Source organism: Scaptodrosophila lebanonensis, unplaced genomic scaffold, assembly GCF_003285725.1.
Source record: "Scaptodrosophila lebanonensis strain 11010-0011.00,11010-0021.00 unplaced genomic scaffold, SlebRS2 tig00000001-arrow-pilon, whole genome shotgun sequence".
In the NCBI taxonomy this organism is placed as follows: Eukaryota; Metazoa; Arthropoda; class Insecta; order Diptera; family Drosophilidae; genus Scaptodrosophila; species Scaptodrosophila lebanonensis.
The window spans coordinates 13526711-13548438 of NW_022060529.1; the positions used below are offsets into that span (position 1 = coordinate 13526711).

General features: G+C 35.7%; 1 protein-coding gene across 2 annotated transcripts in view; it reads right to left on the reverse strand.

Annotated features, from left to right (window-relative positions):
* Window positions 1-20724, reverse strand: part of LOC115620039 (homeobox protein prospero) — a 43435-nt gene extending 22711 nt beyond the window's left edge. The window contains exons 1-3 of one of the 2 annotated variants that reach the window (XM_030513154.1): window positions 20605-20724; window positions 19838-19979; window positions 1433-2032 (exon numbers count right to left, since the gene is read on the reverse strand). In XM_030513154.1, coding sequence (XP_030369014.1) covers window positions 1433-1989 — 557 coding nt within the window. In that variant the 5' untranslated portion in view covers window positions 1990-2032; window positions 19838-19979; window positions 20605-20724. Of the gene's footprint in view, window positions 1-1432; window positions 2033-19837; window positions 20017-20604 lie in introns of both variants that reach the window. The other variant, XM_030513155.1, reaches the window with a different exon arrangement.
* Between the last annotated feature and the right edge of the window lie 1004 nt (window positions 20725-21728).

The window sequence follows — 21728 nt, forward strand, 5'->3', positions numbered from 1 at the left end:
ACAATAATTTACATAGTTAACGCGCGGGCAAAAAAGTGGCGACCACAGCTGCTGCATGTGGCTGCATTTGATATGATATTGACACACAATTGAAATACACACACCCGTACATATGCTCATACACACAATCGAGTGGCATATGTGGCGTATGCTTGATGCACGTGTCCAAGCGTCATGCCTGCAATTTGTAGCACTTTAAAATCAATTTTCATAAGCATTTAAAGCAACACTTTACAATTAATTCATGCGTTGATTTAATCTGCTTAAGTTCGTGCTAATTGATGGGCAGGCAGGCAAAAGACAGTCCAACAAGAGCAACACAAGCAGCGGCAACATAATTGAAACGCGCATCTTTGACGGCTCAAGTGCTGCCGTGCATGAAGTCTTGAGCAGCAGCAGAGGCATGAAACATAATTAAATTGCAGCAACAATATTAAGGCGGCAGTATCAACAGCTTAAAACAACAACAACAATAACAGCAACACGAGCCATTTGTTTATTTGTTTTGGGCTAGCGATAGGCCCTTCTCAATGTCGTCGTGAAGGTCACGCGTTGTCTCTGCTGTCTCGCTCCTTCATTTAGAGTTTGTACATAAATAAACAAAAAACATACGCATAGTATGTGGAATATTTAACGTTAATTGTCGGCGCCCTAATTAAGGCTGCAATCAATTGAAGGCAATGCAATGATTATACTTTCAGAAACCAACGTTATTTCATTTTATTTGTTCAACATTATGACACTTTTGTATATTAAAGGAAACTGTTTACACAAATGCTTCAAAAACTGAATGACTTTTCTTTAGAAAACGATGACTTACTAAAATGCAAATAGACAAACAAGTCAGTTGGTCTTTCGGATGTTAACCACTTGAGGGTATTATTGAAGCTGGGATATTCGACATATCCAAGAAATAAGGAAGACTTTTTTGCAGTACAGGTGACAAACAAATCGGCTAACTAATATACAGAGACAATTTTAGAAGATTAGAAAAAATATATAATGTTATAAATATCTGACTCCTTTAAATACTGTATAGACGAAAGAAGGCAGGATCCGAGAAAATTTATGTTTACAAGTTTTCAAATGAAACTATTTTATTTATATGCTGCGTACGTTTATGTTTTTAACACAACTTTTAAGTCTATCGGTTACACAATTAGTTGCGGTCAATATAAATGTTTCTAGAGCTCCCTAAAACCTATGTTATCCAATATTTAGATACAAATATTAAAATGGGAAAATTATGTTTGTTTGTTAGAGATGTCTTGTATTCTTGATCTTGCATCAATTTCTATTACGGATTTCTTTATTATTTTTAAAATCATTTTGATGAAATGTGAACTTCTCAGTGGATGGGTTGCATCTTATTATGGTAACTAATTTTTAATGAAATTTTTGAGTAACAGATAACATTTAGAGACTAACTCACCTTTGATACTTGAGCATGGCGCGTGGCAATAAAAAGTTATCGGTGCGTTGCTCCATTGTTGGCGTCGCAGCCAAAGCCGCACCCACAGGTGTCGCAACAGGAGTAGGGACAGGAGGCAAGGCACGTTCGCTCAGCTGCTGCTGACGGGGGTGGTGATGCTGACTGTGGCTACCGGTGAAGAAGGCGCCCAAACGATGCAAGTATGAAAACTTTTGATTGCCAGCAACAATGCGATGTTGCAAGTAGGAGCGACCACTGCTGCTCCGACTGCTGCAGCGATCATCCTCTTCACGTGCGCTGGAACTGGCGGAGTCACATAGCGAGGAGGGGGCCACTTGATGCTTCCCCCTATTGACTTTTGCATTTCCATTGCTTCCGGCTGGTTCCTCATCGTCCTCGTCGTAGGGCAGCACTTCGATTGCATCGAAATCGTAAGAATTGAAATAGGCTTGCTCGCGTTGACGCTTGACCTGAGCCGCCTCGGTTACATGATCGGCGGATATATCTGCGGCCGTCTTATTGCTCGCCGTTGTAGGCGAGTTTTTGCAAATGGGCATGGCACCTCAATACAAAGGCGCCTATTTGTGTGGAGGCCGCAGGCTGGAAAGATTAAAATAATAGCTATTTCACAAATTCTAGAATAATGAAAATCAACAGATTCTTAACAATTATAACTCAACATGGAAAGAAACTAGTAAAGTAGAAAAATTGCCTAACTTTTGTTAGTAGTATAGGATGGAGGTTTTGGAACAGGATGTGATTCACGACCAAAGGTCAAAGGAGATAAGGGTTTGTTGACATGTTCGAGAGGTCAAATATATTTGTTAACTTTTGAGCTCTCTCACATGTAAACAAATATAATCTTGACCTCTCTATCTACTTGCGTAATGTATAATAATAATTTGTATTAATATTTTATGAAAGTAATATAAAGTAAAAAAAAGTTTTTTGCAAAACAGTTAGATCACGTAATGAAATACCGGTTGAGACACCCATTAAAAAAAGACAAGTTTATCGAAAATGTATGAAAAAAAAGACGGCAAATTCCATCAATTCCCTACCACCGTTTCAAAATAATTAAAAATAATTATTACCAATACTATGGCACGCCAAACTGCAGCAACTTTCGCTTTTCTTTTTGCTTTTCTTTTTGCTTCTTTTGGGCACAAGGTATTTCATGGTCGGGTTAACTTGACTGTAACATTCTCTCTATTCTAGGTCTAGGTTCTTCTCAGTTTCTTTAGTTTGGAAATCAAAACAGAAGAGCTCATATGTATATTGAAGTGAATGCATAAATACGGTGTTTACGTTTGCCTGTAGTTTCACAATTTGTACCTGTAGTTTTAGCGGGTTTTTTAACTATCCTCCGCAGTTTTAAATATTAGCTTTGGAAAACTGGTTTAAAGGTAGCCCCTTAACATCAAGTGAACATTTCAAATTGCTTTACTATTTAGCTTGAGCAGTCTATCTGTTGGAATGGTGCTTTACTTTATTGGCCAACTGCGTGTTTTTAAACCTGCATGCGCGAACATGTTGCTGCATTAATTAGCAGCCTTTTGCATACATAGTGGAACCAACTAGTACATAGTATCTAAAAGTGTGACACACGTATCTCACTCTGCAACAGTAGCATTGGCGAGAGTTATGTCAGCTTAGCACGATGTAGCGGAAACTATGTCTCATTAAATTTCAATGACCGAAGCCCCAAAGGCGTTTCTCCCCCTCCCCCCTCCAAAAGGGTTGCGCAATGCGGCATTTGCGCGCTTTCTTTGGAGTCAGAAAAGCACCAAATCACAAATTATGATCAGATGTCAGGCATTGAATGGCAAACGCGTCTGTAATTTGCAAATAGCCCGCGCCTGATAACTGGACCCAACAATACGAAAATGCACGATGGAAAACATAAACTAAGTGTTGGCTGTTGTGGTTGGTGGGGGCAGAGCAGCGGCCGTTGTGAAAATTGAAAATTCACACGGCAAAAGGTGCATTGGGTTTATGTAAAGAGCCAGTCTTAGTCTCGCATTGTATGCGCAGTTAAAACGTATGATAGATGGTTGAATATAAACAGACGCTCTTTCGGGCCTACGGCCAGGAAAAATTACAAAAAAACTACGCTGGCTGGCTCATCAACAACAGCATTTGGGCAGGCTCATCAGTAATCATCAATGCAACGTATCTGCATAGTGGGACAAATAGCCAAAATATTGAATGGATATGAATGAATTTATTAAGCCGGTTTTTATTATCTCACTGCTTCCTTCGATTATTTTTATACCCTGTACCCGTAGGGTAAAAAGGGTATATTAGGTTTGTGCAAAGTATGTAACATACAGAAGGAAGCATCTCCGACCCCATAAAGTATATATATTCTGAATCAGCATGACGAGAGAAATCGATCTAGACATGTCCGTCCGTCCGTCTGTCCGTCTGTCCGTCCGTCTGGATGAACGCGAGGATCTCAGAAACTATAAAAGCTAGAATAACCAAAGTTGGCATCCAGATTCTCCTAGGTCCGAGAAAGGACGAGTTTATTTTATTTTTTTGAATTTTCCCCCCCTTCCCCCGCTACAGAATTTCGTCAATAGCGTCCACATTTCAAATGCTACCTAAACCAAACTTTGCACACATAATTTCTATATAATTGTCTACTGTTGTTCAAAATTTTATTCAATTCGGTCAATTCTAAGAAAAGTTATTAGCGAAACAAATTCTCGCCAGTACAACCCCCCCAAACTGCAGCAACAAGTTCGCTCTTCTTCTTCCTCTTTTTGCTGCTTTGGGCGCATATAACTCAGTGGCGGAAGTTTACCTGGGTACAGGGTATTACACTGTCGGGCTTGCTCGACTGTAGCGTTCTCTCTTGTTATTTTTCTCATACTTAATTCTTTACAGTGGCCTTTCTTAATTACAATAAATGGTCTCGATTTAAATTTCAATCCCGTTTTCGGACATAACTCAATATTTCGGTGGTATTATTATTTTATATCTTATTTAAAACAATTTGATATTTTTTTTTTTTTTAAAGGGAGAGTGCTACAAGTATAAACTTTAAATGTATAGAAAATTAGAATTTATAAACATTAATATGTATGAAAAGAGTTTACAATGGAATGAGTTCTTCAAAATTCTAGGAGATCCTATGTACAAAAGAACAGACGGAAATGTCTAGATTGATTTCTCACGTATTGCTGATCAACAATACATTTCATATACTTCAATCTGCTGCATATATACATTTGAATAAGCCCACTCTTTTACCCATAAGTTATAGTGTAGATTTTAGATTTTTCTTTTAGCTTTTATTTCAGAGTTAAAATTTATGTCCAAATAGAAAATTTTCAAAAAATTTCATATAAAAACTTATATTAATTTTGAATCCTTACATCCCTAATGAAGTTTCTGATATCATTTTCATGAAGTCTTCGTTAAATGTTTCTATATGTGATATTCCAATTCAAATCCTTTTTTAGTCCAAAACAATAACCAAAAATGTGGATTGTCTTTGGCCAATTTAAACTAGAGCCTATTATTATCATTTTGTAAATTGGTAAACTTACCCTTAACCTTATCTGAGGTTAAGAGCTTTGATATGTTTCCATTAATGAAAAGATTGGCTTTCAAATGCAACCCATGAGCATGGCATCTTTACTCAGAATAGTATTTTGGGGATCTGATGATAAGCGAATGCAATATTTGAGAAGGGTTTTTAGCTATCTATTCCACAGTGCAGCCCACTGCGTGTGTGAGTAATGTGCGTGTGATGTTGTAATCCACAACTGAAGTGGAAGCCGAGTAGTGCACAGTTTGTAGGGGACTTGAGATTTATCTTGTGGGTGGGACTATCATCAGGGAAATATCGCTATGCAAATAGCAGCTGCAATTTCTCAACTGCAACGTGCTGACTGCAAAGTTTCATTTAAATGGTGCACAGACAGCATACGGCACATATGCGAGTGTATGTAAATAATTGTGTAGTCATATTCGCAAAACACCTTAGTTGATTGCCTCTGCTTAAAGCTGAGCTGCAACACCAATGATAATAACAATAACAATAATAATAACGAAAAAAGACTGCATTTATCGACGCTCGTGTTACCATAGGTGTGCATATCAAAAGCGACGACAAATCAAAGTTGCACAAAACGAAACGCCGTGCACATCTATGCCATGGTCAACCCACATAGCCACAAACACACACATGCACTCACACACACACACATACACATACACAGACACATATTTCTACCTGCTTATACACATGCACGTATGTATGCTAACAAAGTTGGTTTTTCTAGTTCTGTCAGCCAAGACATGCAGCATTAAGTGACAACGACAATTCAAAGTTAGTTTTATTTTTCTCTCTCGTTTTTCTTCTTTTTCTTTAACGCTTGCGATTTTTTTTTTATTTTATCGTCTGCAAATGCGCTGCTCAGAGTACTGTATGATGGCCGTAACGGTGCGTTTTCTTTTGAGACACCTTCAAACGCTTCAGGTGGTTTCCGTTGCTGTCGCTATAGCCGCTACTCATTATAACAATAATAACTAAAATATATACGATTTAGTTGGGTAAAAATGCTTGCTGCACATTACAAGATAAAACAATTCTTCATCATCATCATCATTGTTATATCAAAAGTGGCGACAAGTGGAGGGAAATGTCAGTTTGGTTGTAGTTATTATTATGTATGTAGTTCAGTGTGCCAAACAATGGTCAGTCAATGTTTATATCTTCGAATGACGGCCCATCAATCTTCATTTGATGTGGTTGCTGTTGGCACTTGCTGTTGCTGCAACAGACCCGCAGCGGACTCCACTCTCGATCCCTTCAGCGATTGAGCATAGTCCGTCTGTTGTCTGCAGTCAATGGCATGTCAGCGACTTTTCAAATTATCACATTTTATCTCACATTAATTGAAATGTTTTTGCAGTTCTTTAACCTCGTCCAATACACATAAAGCTCGCAGCAGCATTTCGCATAGCAATTCATCTATGATCGTACAAATATGCAAACATAAAAAAAGCAAACAATATGTTTTGTCATTCGGCGGCAGGTCAATAGCTTTGAAGAGGTTTTTGTTGCTGTTGCTGTGCCTACCGATGCTGCTGTATTTTTAAATAAAGCACAAATATTGAAGCGAAAATAGATTTATTTGAGCGCTCAAGTTGCTCGACAGCCCAGCCTCTTGAGATGCGCGCGTGTGCGTTCGAAATAGAAAATGCGAATACGAGTACACGTACGCGTACTTAGTAAAAATCAATCAGCATGACGTTTTTATTTATAGTTCCCCTACATAAATACATACATACATACATACAAGTAGATTGCTTGCGGCCACTTTTGATATTATAATGAGTCAATTGCTACGAGAGTCGACGCATAATGACAATTTATATAAAGACATTATAGAACGCACTTCAAAGCGAACGTAACGTGTGTGCGGAAATTAATACTTTATTGTGGAATTGTGGAATATTTTGCTATTTTAAGTAGCAAGCAGATATGAGTATATATTTTTAGCTGCTACCTATAACATATTTGTTGCCCTATTGAATGAATCAGTGCAAGGGATTGCAGTGTTTCGCGAACAAAGGACTTAGACGACAAACTTTTGTAAAGTGTTATCGCAAATCAACATGCAAATAAACACAGAAAAGCAAGTACACGAAGCAAACTAAAAAATCGTACATACAAGTACATTGCAAAATGAGGTTGCAAAGTAGCGGGCAAAAAGCGAAAAAGCGCCAAAGAGCCGGCAGCACAATGACAACAACAACAACAGCATCAACGGCAATAAATAAGCGACGCCCTCCCTTGGCATGTGGCAGCGACTGAGGCAACGTCAACTTTATGATTTAACCTAATGCACGTAACTAAAAAACAAACCACAAAAAGTTGGTCAGCCAGACAGCAACTAAAGAGATTTTAAGACAATGAGTTGTTTAAATATTGTGGATGTTGCTGCTGTTTTTATTTTTTCTGTTGCGCGTTTATCTTAAATTGTATGTACTTGTGTTACTGAAGATGCAACGGCAGCACTGAGTGGCTAAGAGAAAGGTCAAAGGTGCCACAAGACTAACTGATTATGCAATTTGCGGCTTTTTTGTTCAGCGATTTACTTTGTTTTCTTCTCATTTTTCTGGGCAGTTTTTTGCATTTCTGTTTAATTAGTTGCCGCCCCACAACTTCAGTTGACAAATGTGGCAGGCAAGGTGTTCGTTCACCCAACACATGGTCCGGTTGCCACACTTGGTCAAGCCTCGATGCATGCGTCTACAACAACAACAACAGCAAAAGCGACGACATTAATTACAACAAACATAGCGACAGCAATAACTTCATTTATTGACACACTGACATGGCGGCCCGCATTGTCGCGCTAAGGCTTTCATTATTTTAGACTCAATGAGAAATTTCGCAATAATTATTGCGCTAAGTGGTATGGGGAGGGGGAAGGGGAAGGGGGGGGCAACCATTGCAATTGACGCTGCCTCCACTGTCCACTGAACTCCAATAATGTTAAAGCCTGTTCGTATGCGTCCGACTCGTATGTTTGTGTGTCTGTTGGGTGGGGGCATTAAAAAGAGTGCAACCTAATTATATGCGCATTAGGCTTTTTATTGGCTCTATTGGTGACTTGCATTGCAGCGGACGTGAAAGGCATCATGATTTACAAAAAAAGAAAAAATAAAACACCTTTCCAAGTAAACTGTTAACGAGGTCAAAAGCATATAATAGCTTATGGAAATATCAGACCGATTTCCAGCACATTTCTGAGCCGCCTCTGTAGCGCTCAGCAACTTGTATACTCATACGAAAATCATATTTATAAGGAAATCTCTTGTAATAATCATTTTTCTTTTTAATTTCTAGTTGAAGTGGAAAACCTTCACTCCAAATATGAAAATGCTAAAAAGTGAGCAATTTTCTTTTCTATATTTTATCGTCATACAATTTGTACAGAACATTTTCTGGTACGCATTTCTGGCTGGCCAAATAAAAGATTTTTAACTAAAGTTTTAAAAAGTTTTATTATTTTAACATAAATAGAATTTTGATTCCCGATATGATTCGTTCAGCTAATTGCGCAACATAGTTTCAAGGAATGTTAAATTCTATCTCAACAAGTATTCAAAAAGTTTATATAAAGTATATATAGGCAATTGCTTTTATACAAATAATTATCAAAGTTTAAATTCGAATTGAGAATAATTAGCATTAAAAGCGATATGATAATTGAATTGAATATTGAGCTAAAATGCTATAATCTTTCTGCCATCGCTAAATTCTGTTTGTCACTTTATAAGTATTTATTATTATTCTTATTATTGGTCATGGAACCCACGCTTTATATCCTACTGTTTTTATACCATTTAATAGAGCAATTTTCACTTATTTTGCATTTGGCCATCCCTGCAGCCCCATTATAATATTCCAACAAGATTCTCAATATGAAATATGGTTCCCATATATTTAGCAATGAACGACCTTTTAAACGAAAGCTCCTTTTAAATGATATAGTTTTTATGGCAGGCTATATGTTATAGTGATCTGACAAGCCTCGTTGCAAAGTTTTATTGTAATACAAGTAGTTCAAAGACTGCGGGATGACTAGTGATTGACTTTACTATTTGGATTTGTTTTGCTGATCATACATCGATCTTAAACATATGATCTATGACTCATGCGTTCTACACCCTCTCTTAAATTTGAGTTCTGCAAGCTTCCTAAATTTTTAAAGAATTTTGTACTATACTTCTATATAACCGACTGAAGAAAGTGTGGCAGTCATGGAAAATGTGGTTTTTAATAAGTTCCACCAATAAAATACTAGCACACTGGCCAAAGCACACTGGCTATATACTTTTACTATATAATCTTAACATCTGTTGCCAATTGACAGTTTAGCAGCGAAGGTTAATATCTTTACAATAAATTCAAACTTCTTCAAACAAGAGTAGGAATTGTTCAACTTGGAGCCCTTTAAGAATAAAACCGTCAACTGAGTGTTATGTGTGCGTGCTGTAAAAATATGATTTGTGTTTATATTCGCTATTAAATTTAAACTTATGAATAAATTAGACAGTCTTGCATGGCAGCAGTAGCAGAAATATTATAGATACGGCTATAATAAATCCAAACACTAATTTGTCTTAACAAGCATAAAAACCCACTCGCAATGATCTCCCTTCAAACAGAGCCATGTAAATAAGTTATAAAATTTAATGCCAGTGATTAAATGCAAGCTATAAATGTGACGCAGCTAAACGCTAAACAGTTTATACTAGAATTGTTTAGAAGCCAAAGGCAACCAAAAGCAGAATAGATTATGTAAATGGCCTCAGGGCATAACAAGAGCGAACTACTGTGCACTTTTACAGCTGGCATTAGAACCGATTCGGTTATAAAGACAGATTGTGACAGATAGATAGTGTGTGGAGAAACAAATATACATACATACATATTTACTTATGTACATTATCCATACAATATAACGAATCAGCTGAAATTTATGCAAAGCAGAACCTTGCCCTTGAGCGCATTGTGACTTTGAAGTGTTGACGATGACAGAAGCAGCAGCAGCAGCAGTAACAACAACAAAGATCAGCATTCTACCATTAAGCTGGGTTGGCCAACACTTCTTGACCAGCACTTGCCACTTGATGGTGATGGTGATGTGCCGCGGTTCCGCTAAAGCAATCATCGATTTTCATTTGTGAATGTTGAGCGCGAGCTGTAATGCGTTCAGCTGTTGACTTTTGTTGTTGTTGTTGTTGGTGTTGTTGTTGCTGTAGCTAGCGAACGGTTTCGATTAACCTTGTGGCCAGCAGCGCAGAGCAGCCACCATCAATAACGCTCTAAAAAGCAGAAGCAACGTTGGTTTAAAAATAGAATGTATAAGCATTGAAAAAGTCTTCTATACTCCATGTGATCGACATGGTATGTACATATATTTGTACTATACATGGTCTGTTCAAAAGAAAAGGGCAATTTTGAATTTTTTTGAAAAGTATTTATTTGTTTATCCATCAAAATGCATTTAGTACCCTTTAAAATAACCCCCCTCAGATGTAATGCATTTATGCGCTTCTGCCAATCCTCGAAGCACTTCTGAAATGCGCTTTTCGGTATGGCCATCAGCTTGTTCTTCGATTTTGATTTCATCTCATCAATTGTGGCAAAACGCTTTCGCTTAAGTTTTGGGAATATAAAAAAGTTGCAGAGAGCCATAAGTGCCATGGCATAAGTGCATTTGTGAGGGGGATTGCTTTGAAGGGGACAAGATGGATATTGATGAATAAATAAATGCTTTTCAAACGAATTCAAAATTCACCATTTCTTTTGAACAGACCTGGTATAAATATATTTACATATGTAGGAAACGTTGCATAACTTCCTTGTAGTATTCCCTATTAGCCGTACGACCTGTTGGCAAGAACTCATGACAATCATGAGTCGTAGAAAACAGTGTGCAAAAAAAGTGTTCACCTTTTCTTTTGAACAGACCTCGTATGTATAAGTATTTTAGTATTTACAAAGTTTTGACAAAAATATCACTTAGTTTTTAATTCCTCGACTGAACAACCGGTTGCATATTTAATGCCGCTGCTACTTATTTTATGATGTTTTCCTTTTATGCAAAGCTCTTTTTGTTGCCTTTTCATCAAGCCTCGCGGCGGCTTCTGTTTATTTTAACAACATTGCCAGCCAGCCCGCCAGTATTTTTGTTTTTTCTTCTTTTATTACAATTTCACAACTTTCGCTCTCTTGCTTGGCGCTCAACCGGCACTCTCTTTTGCATGCGTGCATAAATTTTGTGCTTTTTGCGCAGTTGTTTTTTTTTTGTTTTTTTTTTGGTTTAGCTTTTAAAGCCACATACTCGTACAAGTGGCAGCGATGCACAAAGCGCATCAAACGATTAGTGGGGGGGGGGGGGGCTTTGGAGATGCTCACACACACATACACACACACAGGCACACAAACACAATAAACCGCTAGCAAGTGGCAAAGTCGATGTGGCCGCCACGATATCTCTGACAGAATTTATATTTGCATTTGGCGATGTAAAAAGAGCGATGCAAAAATGTTGCCGTTGCCAGAAAAAATAAATACAAAGTTGTGGCAGCTCCTCCTTACGTAAAAACAAGAATCCATTGTTAATGTCTGATGGCCAGCTTAGCAGCTGAAACAACAAGAAATAGCTACAAATTCATGACTTTATAACGCTAGTCTTAGTGCTGAATTAAGCACGATTTTAAAAAAGAGTAAGTAGTAGAATGTCTATTTCGAGTATACAAGTATACCCTGTACCCGTTCAGGTATTAATTTAATTTAAAAATATCCTTTTCTTTTAACTTCATTTGCATAAATTATACAATTTGTATATTTAAACTTCATTTGTATTTATGTATATTTATTACGATTAAGACTGGCACCCAGGAGAAAAGGTTCTGCTAGATTTAGAGGTGAAATTTCAAGAATGACAGAATTTTTTAACCCTGCAATTTTGTCATTTTGACGAACCTAGTATAAAACGCTATAAAAAATTTCGGAGGTAAAAAAAGAAACCTAAATGGATTTTATTATTATCTTTATTTAATTTTTGATCAATAAGTAATGAAATTAATTAAAATTATGTATAGAAATTTTATTGCTTGAACTTACAAAATGAAAACAAAACAAATAAGAAAAATCATACCAAGTTTGCTTTCCTTTACTTTCGGAGATTCTTGCGTTCCTACAAACAGATAAACGTGCATGGCTACAACGACTCGTCCTGTCATACTGATCTAGAATATATGTATGTATATACTATACTCATTATAGTGACGCGTCTCTCAACAGAAAAGCAAAAGCTCCGCTCGCCTACACACAAAGAAGGAACTACAAGAAGGCACATTAAAGGACTTTAACTTGCAGTTTGATGTAAGTGTGTTGATAACTGCATGAGCGCTGTCGCATATTTGTGCAAAACACACACATATATACCCATGTGTGTGTGTGTGTGCAACATTTTTGTATTGAAGTGTCTGAGCTCTGGGTGCGACTCGTACCTCTTGTCGTTGGGAAGAGCCACTTGTGTGCAGCATACTTGGAGCACTCCAACTGTTTTATTATGCCTGTTTACCAGTTTACTGTACTGCCATGTACTTGCCCCGTGCTAGACTGAATTGCGACACATTTGGCTTACGCAAAAAAATAAGAGCTTCTGAGGAATATGCTTATGTGTAAATAGAGATACAAAATGAAAAAGCGGTTGAATGAAAAATGTGAAATCAAAAGAGATTCCCAACGTTTTGTATGAGACTTAAATGCACACTTTAAAAAGAAACTGGTTGTATATTATTTTTTTCCAAAAGGTTCAGTTATATTACTTCTGTTATTTTTTCAAAAGATTTATTTGATTAAAAAATGTGTCGAAATAAATGTAGAAAAAATTAAACATATAGAGTTTACTGCAGAATAAGGAACGTATTAGCTCACGACTTTATAACACTCAAAAAAATGTAAAGCAATTTAAATAAGCGTTTGAGAAAAACAAGCCATTACCCTTAACTCAGGGCTCATGATTTACTTATGTGCAATGTAGTAGTTTAATTAAATACTGCAGAATGTAGTACCATCACCTAAACTCCCATGTGACTCTTATACTTAAAAAATAAACTTGAAGCAATGAAGGCGACCTTTGCAATACAAGAAACCAATCAAGCACTTGACATTGTAAAGTAGATAAGAAACAAGGTGAAGACTCATTAGGAGTCTCATCAAAAAATAATTCCAAGTCAACATGAATTATTTTACAATAACTCAAATGGAATTATGTATGAGTATGTTGTATGTTCATATGTCTTTCCAACATAACATACATTTACAACACCAAGGTCAGTACACAGCACAGGCCTCATCACTTTTGACATTTGGCCCGACCTGACTGTGTCACTTCAAATGTTGGCTGGGCATAGGTGGCTAAGAAAACAACACGAAAATTGTCAAATACAAATTAATGTTGAAGCCAATTGGCTGAGGAATGCAACGAAAGAATTTTTAAATGATCCATTTGTGAAAATATTAGATACTCTGGCATGGTTAATGGTTTTATTACAATTAGAAACACAGTCTTATTTGAGGGCCATAGCTGTTTTAACCTAATTTAACTTTGTGGCATTCTATCCAAGAAATGTGCATTTCGTAAACATCCTGGGCAATGAACGCGGACACTCCTTCACTCATTCTTATTAATAACAGGAAATGGTACAATTAACAATTGTTGAAGGATATTTACAATTGTCATTTTCTGAAGGCACCACACATAAGTCTCTAAAGAGGATGCTTAACAATTGTTGAAGGATATTTACAATTGTCATTTTCTGAAGTCTCTAAAGAGGATGTTTTTATTCCAAATGGTATTATCTGGCAATCGTCTAAGAATAATTCTTATTTTTGAATTTTATGTTAAAAATTCACTGCTCATTTGGAGTTTTAAATAAAGACAAGAATATGAGGAAAAACATGTTTTTGTAAGGTAAAGCAAAAACCTAATAAATATTAGAAAAGCCTTTAAAAATATTACAGCAATTTGTTGAGCAGAGTAGTGATTGAAATACCTCAGATGAACTGATTTTGATTAAATGTCCATCTGATTTGATCTAATATTTTCAAATATCTATTATTTTAAAAGTGAAAATAGCTCTCAATTAAAGTGCATCACATTTAAATTGATCGCTTGCGGCTTGAACTTGAAATTGTGTAACCAGTTGCGGAAAGAGAAATACAATGCTGAACAAATGCCGGCCGGACATCCTCGTTTTTGGGTCAACAGCGAGCCACTGATCAAGTTGGTCCAAACTTGCCGAAATGAGGAGAAGCAACAAATTTGAAAAACAATGCCAAATTAAATATGCATATGCATTTGCGCCACTCCGAGACAAAGATGCCAGACGACAAGCGGCGGCAAAGAGGCAGCTAATCAAAACTGGTCAATCAATTTCGACTACCAATTAGCGTGAGCTTTGTCTTTTGGCCAGTTTGCTGCCCTTAGGCAGCATGTGTAAAAGGATTAACATATACTTATTTGTAAGCCTTTGGAGGGGCAGAGGAGGTCTCTGCAATTAGTCAGCTACAAAAGCAAAGAGTGCCACTGTGTTGGTTTTGTTACGGCTTATGTTTCTTATGCGTACAAATGCCGAAATAAATAACTCAGCTTATGTCCTATACTATATAATATATAGTATGCGTCTTTATATGTATGTATGCACTAGATTTAACCGTAAATGCATCGCAATCTTCTTGCCTTTGCCCCTCAATATTTGTCATTCATCATTTGACATGCATTTGTGTCTTGATCTTCATATCTTTGTCTTCGACTGTCAGCAAGTTGAAGTCTTTGAACTGGTTTGCTGCGAGATAATTCATTTTTCTTTATCTCCCTGAACGTTATGGTTGGTCGTGCTGCGCTTTTTATGCCCATGTTTGTATGGCTTCGGAGCCGAGCGACCCGCTCTTATTATAATGATAATTAAGCTCACGCTCAATAGTGGGTTTTTAGTTCAAGTCTATGTATTATCTCATGTATACATTGATACTTACTGGTATATATTGTCAGTTAATATAATAACCAAACAATTAAAACAATTTAAATCAATTGAAAGTTGATTGATATCGATGTCGATGTCACGGGCCCTGAACTTGAGACCAGAACTGGCTTGTTTAATTTGGCTCCGCTGCGTTTTTGTTGCTCACACTTAATGGTTTAATTGTTATTCAATATAAACTCTGTGCTTCATCAGTCTTTTGCCTGTTAATGCATATCATTTAAGAAACCATTTGGCTTGAGTTGGGAACTCGTTTTTAATTGTATTCTGTATTCTGCTTAATTAGTTGACACGCTTTTTGCATAGAACAATAATAATTTATCACCGGAGCATGCTTACACAAAAAGATAAATTGGAAGAAGCCTGTGGCACTTCGAAAAGACTGAATTTAAAATGTACAATCATGAGATAACCAGTAATTTTTTCAAAAGGCACGCACAGCACGCGATTTGAACCGCAATTTGTCAGTCAATTAAAAAGATAGATGCTCCAAAATGGCTAGTTTGGTGGTAGGCCGAAGCCCAGGGCTTGAATGTTAGTATCTAGTCGACAATTGATTTTTCAGATTAGATAATACTACTGTCATAGGACTTGAAAGATAACCTTTGTAACATCAAATGACCACATTTTCTGTTGTCAAGAAACACTAGAATACTGTTCATATCTAGTCAAGTCTTTATTTTTTTTCTTTCTTTAAAACTTTAATTATACCGTTATTATTTACAATAACTTCAATTCAACTTATAGAAAAATTTAAATACAGCTTAAACTAGGAGTTAGGTACTTTTTAATTAATTATTTGATTTAATTATTAATTATTTATTCTTTATGACCTCTTAGCCTCCTTCACCCAATTCTAAGTCTTTATTGGATTTGTGTCAGGCTAGGATGCCTAATTTTTTCATCTTTAAAATGCTGTCACAGCTGGCAGGGATTGATGATTAATTTATGAATCATTTAAGCTGAAAATACTAATCAGGTCCTCTTGCAGCTCTTCTCAAAAAACTATTCTAGTCTTGAAAAACTGATAACTAAAACGGTTTCGATGCAAATAATATGTCTGTCATCAAGATAATCAAAATTAGTTAGTCTATTGTTTAATGATAGATATTATTTATAAATAAAACACCTTCACGTCGTGAATAATACTATATTTTAAATTTGATGATGAACTTCTAACGGTTCAAGCAAGAAATAGTTTCCTAGCCAGTTTCGTGTTGCTGTTGTTTGCATCTGCTGTCATTGATATATTTTTTTGTGGATATAATGTCAAGAAACACGTTTCAATTCTACCTATACATATGGGCATGGTTCACACATACATGTATATGTACATATATTCGCACAAACAGACGTCAGGGCGGTTATGTGTAGCTGCTTTTGGCATTTTATTTGTTTTGTATTATAGCTGGTATTAGCTTTTTTTAATTCCGGTTCGACGACCCTTTCACTTATCCAAGCAATCAATTTTTGCAGCAAATTTGGCAAAATATTAAATAGCTTTTATTTAGCAAATACTCGCAGAAGTGCGCATTTGGCTATTGGCTGCATAAATTACTAAAATTTTGATGTGACGCATGCCAAAGTCATGGCATTAAAGCAATGCACCATGAAATATTGGATACATATTTTTTGGGGAAAAAAATACTTTAAATAGCTATGAAATCAATACCAGTAACACGCAAAGTGCAAAGAAAAAAGAAAGACTGAAACAAACAAATAAATATTTCTACAAGCATTGCACGAAGAGTCATTTGGTTTCAACACGCTGTTCGAGGGTCGATCAGCCATTTATTTATGTTATTAATGTTGAAATAATTTTTAATAAAATAGTGTTGTTCTTATTCAAAGAAATTGTTTCTTGTAGCTTGCGAAAGTAAAGTTTTTTTTTCACCGGGGGAAGGAAATTTATTTTTATTTTCCAATCAAAAGATAGTGCCACAATAAATCATGAAAAATAATCCCTCTATCTAGTTCAGAGTACATATATATTATGGCTCCAGTTTTCAACACATTTCTCAACCGAAATTTTCTTTTTAACTATCTTTATAAGAGTAAATTATAACAAAAAAAGTCTATAATCTAGAATGCTCGTACTAATTGAAAAGCCCTCGTTCAATTTCAAGTGGGGCTGTTTGTTTTGGGGACTTGTAACCCCATTATCGCATTGAATGCCAGTGTGGCGTTTATAACAATTATTAATTGTGTTTTGCATATGCATTTGGTAATGATTTTTAATATTTATTTGCATTTGTATTGCTTAATTGTCCTAAGCTGCAATGAGCTGTTCAAACCACATAATTAAATTAGAATATTTATTGGAAAATTAAATAAATAGTCCGCGGTCGCTTGGCTAATTAGTAATTATTAAAATATGAATAGATATACACAATTGGACAGTTTGTTTGTGCATTGAGCAATCGTTTGTCTATCTGGGCATATAAGGCAATATATTATGTTGCCCCATTGACCACACTTGTTAATTAATTATTGCATTTGTTGCCTCATTGACTGTTGTCTGACTTGTGAAGCTTTGTCAACTTAACACCCACGAGCACTGTTGCGTGACGAATACGCATGTCTATGTTTAGCAATACGCGTATAAGCGAGCGTTGAAAAGAGAGTTAGGCAAGTATTAGCTATGATTAAGGAATCGGTGTCTCAATAGATTTAGATTTTCCTCACCCCAATTAGCCAAATATTGAAGAAAATGTGACGCGTGCTGCACAGACAAGCTAAATTAAAAAACTTAATGATTTTACTGACAGCCTTTACTTTTTCGACTGACCGAGTCAGTGGAAGAATTCCAAGAAATAATTTTTCTTGAAAAATAATTAATGTACAAGTTTGTATTTTTAGAATTCAGAAATCTTTTCGGTTTTTAAATTTAGATTAGCTTTAAATATACAAATTTTCAATCATTTGTAACTCCCAACTAGTCGTCGCTTTTTGTAACAAATATACAAACAGCTTGCTCACACTTTTGATAGGGATTATTATTTTGAATTTTGAATTTAAATGATGGCCAAGCCATGCCTACTTCCTGGTAAAATATGATATAATCAACGCCAGACCATCGGAAAGAGGAGAATAACATGAACCTGAAATTCTTGTATAAAAAATGAATAAACATTTATTTAATTATTTAATGCACACTAGGTCAAAAAAAAAAACTAAAATATTACCATGGGAAATGTTAGTTGATTGTGATGCTCTTTTTTTGAATTTTTCTAAATTAAATATTATTAGCATTTCTTATTAGATAAACACGTAAAGACTGCACTTCATAATTCTACACCTTAATGCCAATATGATTTATTCATCCAATCCCACGGCTGCTAGCATCGCGCACACCTCACACACACCACACACACACATACACACACTACAACCGCCTACTTCTATTCAAAAATAGCAAAAGCTGTTGTAAGGTGAAGCGAAGAAGCCGCTGTGGTCCATAAAAATGATCTAATTTGAACTCTTTTTGTGGCATTCATTATAATATTTGATTTCTTTTTCATTATATTTTATTTATTGCAGAGCAGGGTCGGTCAACTCGTTCTCTCGTTTGGCTTTCCTCTGATTTTGTTTTCTGTTTGCCAACTACGCCCACAACAAGCATGTAGCGATGAATTTGCTTAAACAGACTTGTTAAGCGCATGTATATGACTTTTGGATTATGTTAAAATGCACAATTAATGCGGCTTTAATTTGTGGCAGTTGTCAAATTGCCAGATTGAGTTTAATGTTAAACACATTAATTCGTTAGAAGTTTTCTAAAAATATGCACAACACCTACTACTTGAATTTACACACATACATATGTATGCGTAAGTGTCCATATAAGGCGGTGAGTTGATGAATTATTTTTTTATTTACTTGTCACAATTGATTTGCATAAGAATGCGAATAAGTAGTTGGGCAATGTACATGTCTTTGGGAATTTTAAATTGAGTTTTTGAGAAATTTGCAAGAACCGGTATGTTTACGTTCAATACAAGTATTATATAATTAGCTTAAGCAGCTGACAAAAATGCGAAATCAAGATATTAGTGAATTAAGTCATCAGTGAGTTGCTTGATTAATTGGCAGGCAGCCTTAAAAGTGCAGGCATGTAAATGTGTTTAGATAATTCAACCTACATATGTTCATATGTATAGTAGGGGTATGTGTGAACGTTGTGGGTATCTAATGAACTTTCGCCAAATTTTGACAAGTTTATCATTAATCATAATGCAAAAGGTGCGCAAATTTATGTAATGTTAATTGCACAAAGGGAGAAAAAAGCCAGGAGGGAGGGGGACAGACACATTCAACTCAAAGCATCAATTACAAAAACATGAACATTTAACAATTTCAAATATGATCATTGTTCAGATTGATTGAGGTTTTGTTGTTGTTGGTGGTGGTGTTACGGTTACATCAGTGGCATAAACAAATTGTGACAATTGGCAAGATAGGGGGAAAGGCCACGGCTGCTGCTGTGTTTACATTTAACAATTTTTAATTGCAACAGACGCGCATTTAATGGACCATAATGTACAGGATTTACACACACACACACACATGCACACACTGCTGTTCTAAATATTCAATTGCTGTTGTTGTTCTTGTTGTTCATGCTAGCTGTGCTTCAAGCCTTATCTAATTTATGCAAATTCCGTTACAGCTTAGTGACACAATAGACACATTAAAGCGAATACGAGATGGCGCCCGGAGGCGGACGCGGAGGCGCACGATTTGTGTTTGTTGTGTTGCCTAATGCCTTTAATTTGTTTGTAATTAGTTTATGTTAATTACCAACATAAAACTTACCTCAGTAATTAAATGAAATCCGTTGATATGGAAATCAATTGTAGAATTACATAAAGTATTGCCTTTTTTCCTTTATTACTTGCTTTTTTAATTTGTTGGCTTTCTTCGCGATTTGGTTTTTGTTTTGGTAAATATGTTAAGACTTAAATGGAACCGCAAACAACAACAATTTAATTGCGCTGGCAACGGTTTTTGCGATAGATCACAAAAAGTAAAAATGAAGACAACATTAATGCATAATTTGTAAATAAAAACAGAAGACTTGATAAAATTAAAGCAAATGAAGATTTTGATTAATATAGAAAAAAGTCGCTGGTTTGCGCAGCAACTACGACGTTTTTTTAAAGATGTTTTTGCCTCTACCTCCCTCCCTCGGCCACCATCTTAAATATGTATGTATGTTAAAACCAAAAACACATATTGCATGGTTAGGCGCGAAGAAAGAAGATGCGCCAAAAAGCACACGCTAAAACCGACTTATGCAATTTATTTTTGTTTGTTTTCAATTTTTACTCTTTGTTTTTGCCGTTTTTATATTTTTGCTTTTGGTTTCTTTCGTTCGTCTGGTAATGCGCAAGAAACGCTTAAAATGCACAATGCACATTTCTCACACATATTCCAAACTGTATCTGTTTCTTGGCCGAAAAATTGTGTCAGTAAAATGTTGTCTAAATATTTACTGTACTGTTCAAATAAATGAGCACTTCATGTTTTATTTTATTTCTGGCATTGTTGTTGGTGTTGTTGTTGTAATGCAATTTGCACACCTCAATGTTTTGCACGAAGCTAGCAAATGCTGGCTTTTGGAGCTGCTGCAGCGGCTCAGTTTATGCGTGCGCCGTGGCTCGTGAATTCTGCGCGCAACCCGACCGACACGAACCGCAGATGTAAAGAAACTGAACTGGGAGATCTTAACGCTCACTGCATAAGGCCGGTCCGCGACAGTAAGCGATCGAATTGGCCGTCTCTCTGTCGCTCTCCCAAAGTAAACTGGAGACAAGAGGCCATCAGCAACAACCCAACCGTCTGATGTTATAATTGTTAAAAAATTAAATGCATTGCATACTTTTAGGATGCTCCAATTTTGACCAAAAAAAAGAATGACTTTTCACACATGTAAGCAGACACAATTACTTTAAAATTAATTGCTAATTGTTTCTAAAAGAATGTAATATAAACATTTATAGAAATGAAGTAAAAAATAAGCAACTAATAAGTTTTAATAGTAAATATACATATATGTACATAACATACATTGTATATATACATAGATGTGTGTCCTATGGATGCATACTATGGACAACTCTTGTGTATATGGTATTTTCAACTAGCTTACGCCACCATATTGGTAGCAGAATACTAGTTTAATAAATTGTATAAAAATTTTTTACAAAAAAGTTGATGGGTGGAACTTATCGCTATTAATATTTTAGCTGCTTTCTTTATATAAAAGCCACACTCAATTTTATTATTATAAATTAAAGTTATAGTGAAAAACAAACATAATCAATAATAATAAACAAGAACAATTAATGCATTTTGGTCTTTTCAACATTCGTTAAGCAGCAGAACAAATATTGAGGACAGAACGAGCCAGCATAAACGATGCATCACGTTTCGAAAGAAATAAGTATTTTCATTTATTGCTGTATTTAACCAGTAGCCGAAATCAATTAAGACAAATATTTATCACAATTAAACGTTAAAGCTTAATATAAGTTGGAGTATGTTGGTAATTTAAAATCATTTATTTATTAAAGAAACGTGTTTTGAAATGTTTCTTACTCTGTCAAAACTCCATTTGTTTGCGTCTCAGCCAGGAAGACGTTTATTTCATTTCATGAACATTTACGCATTATGCAGTAATCTGAACATAATGCGATTATCGCAT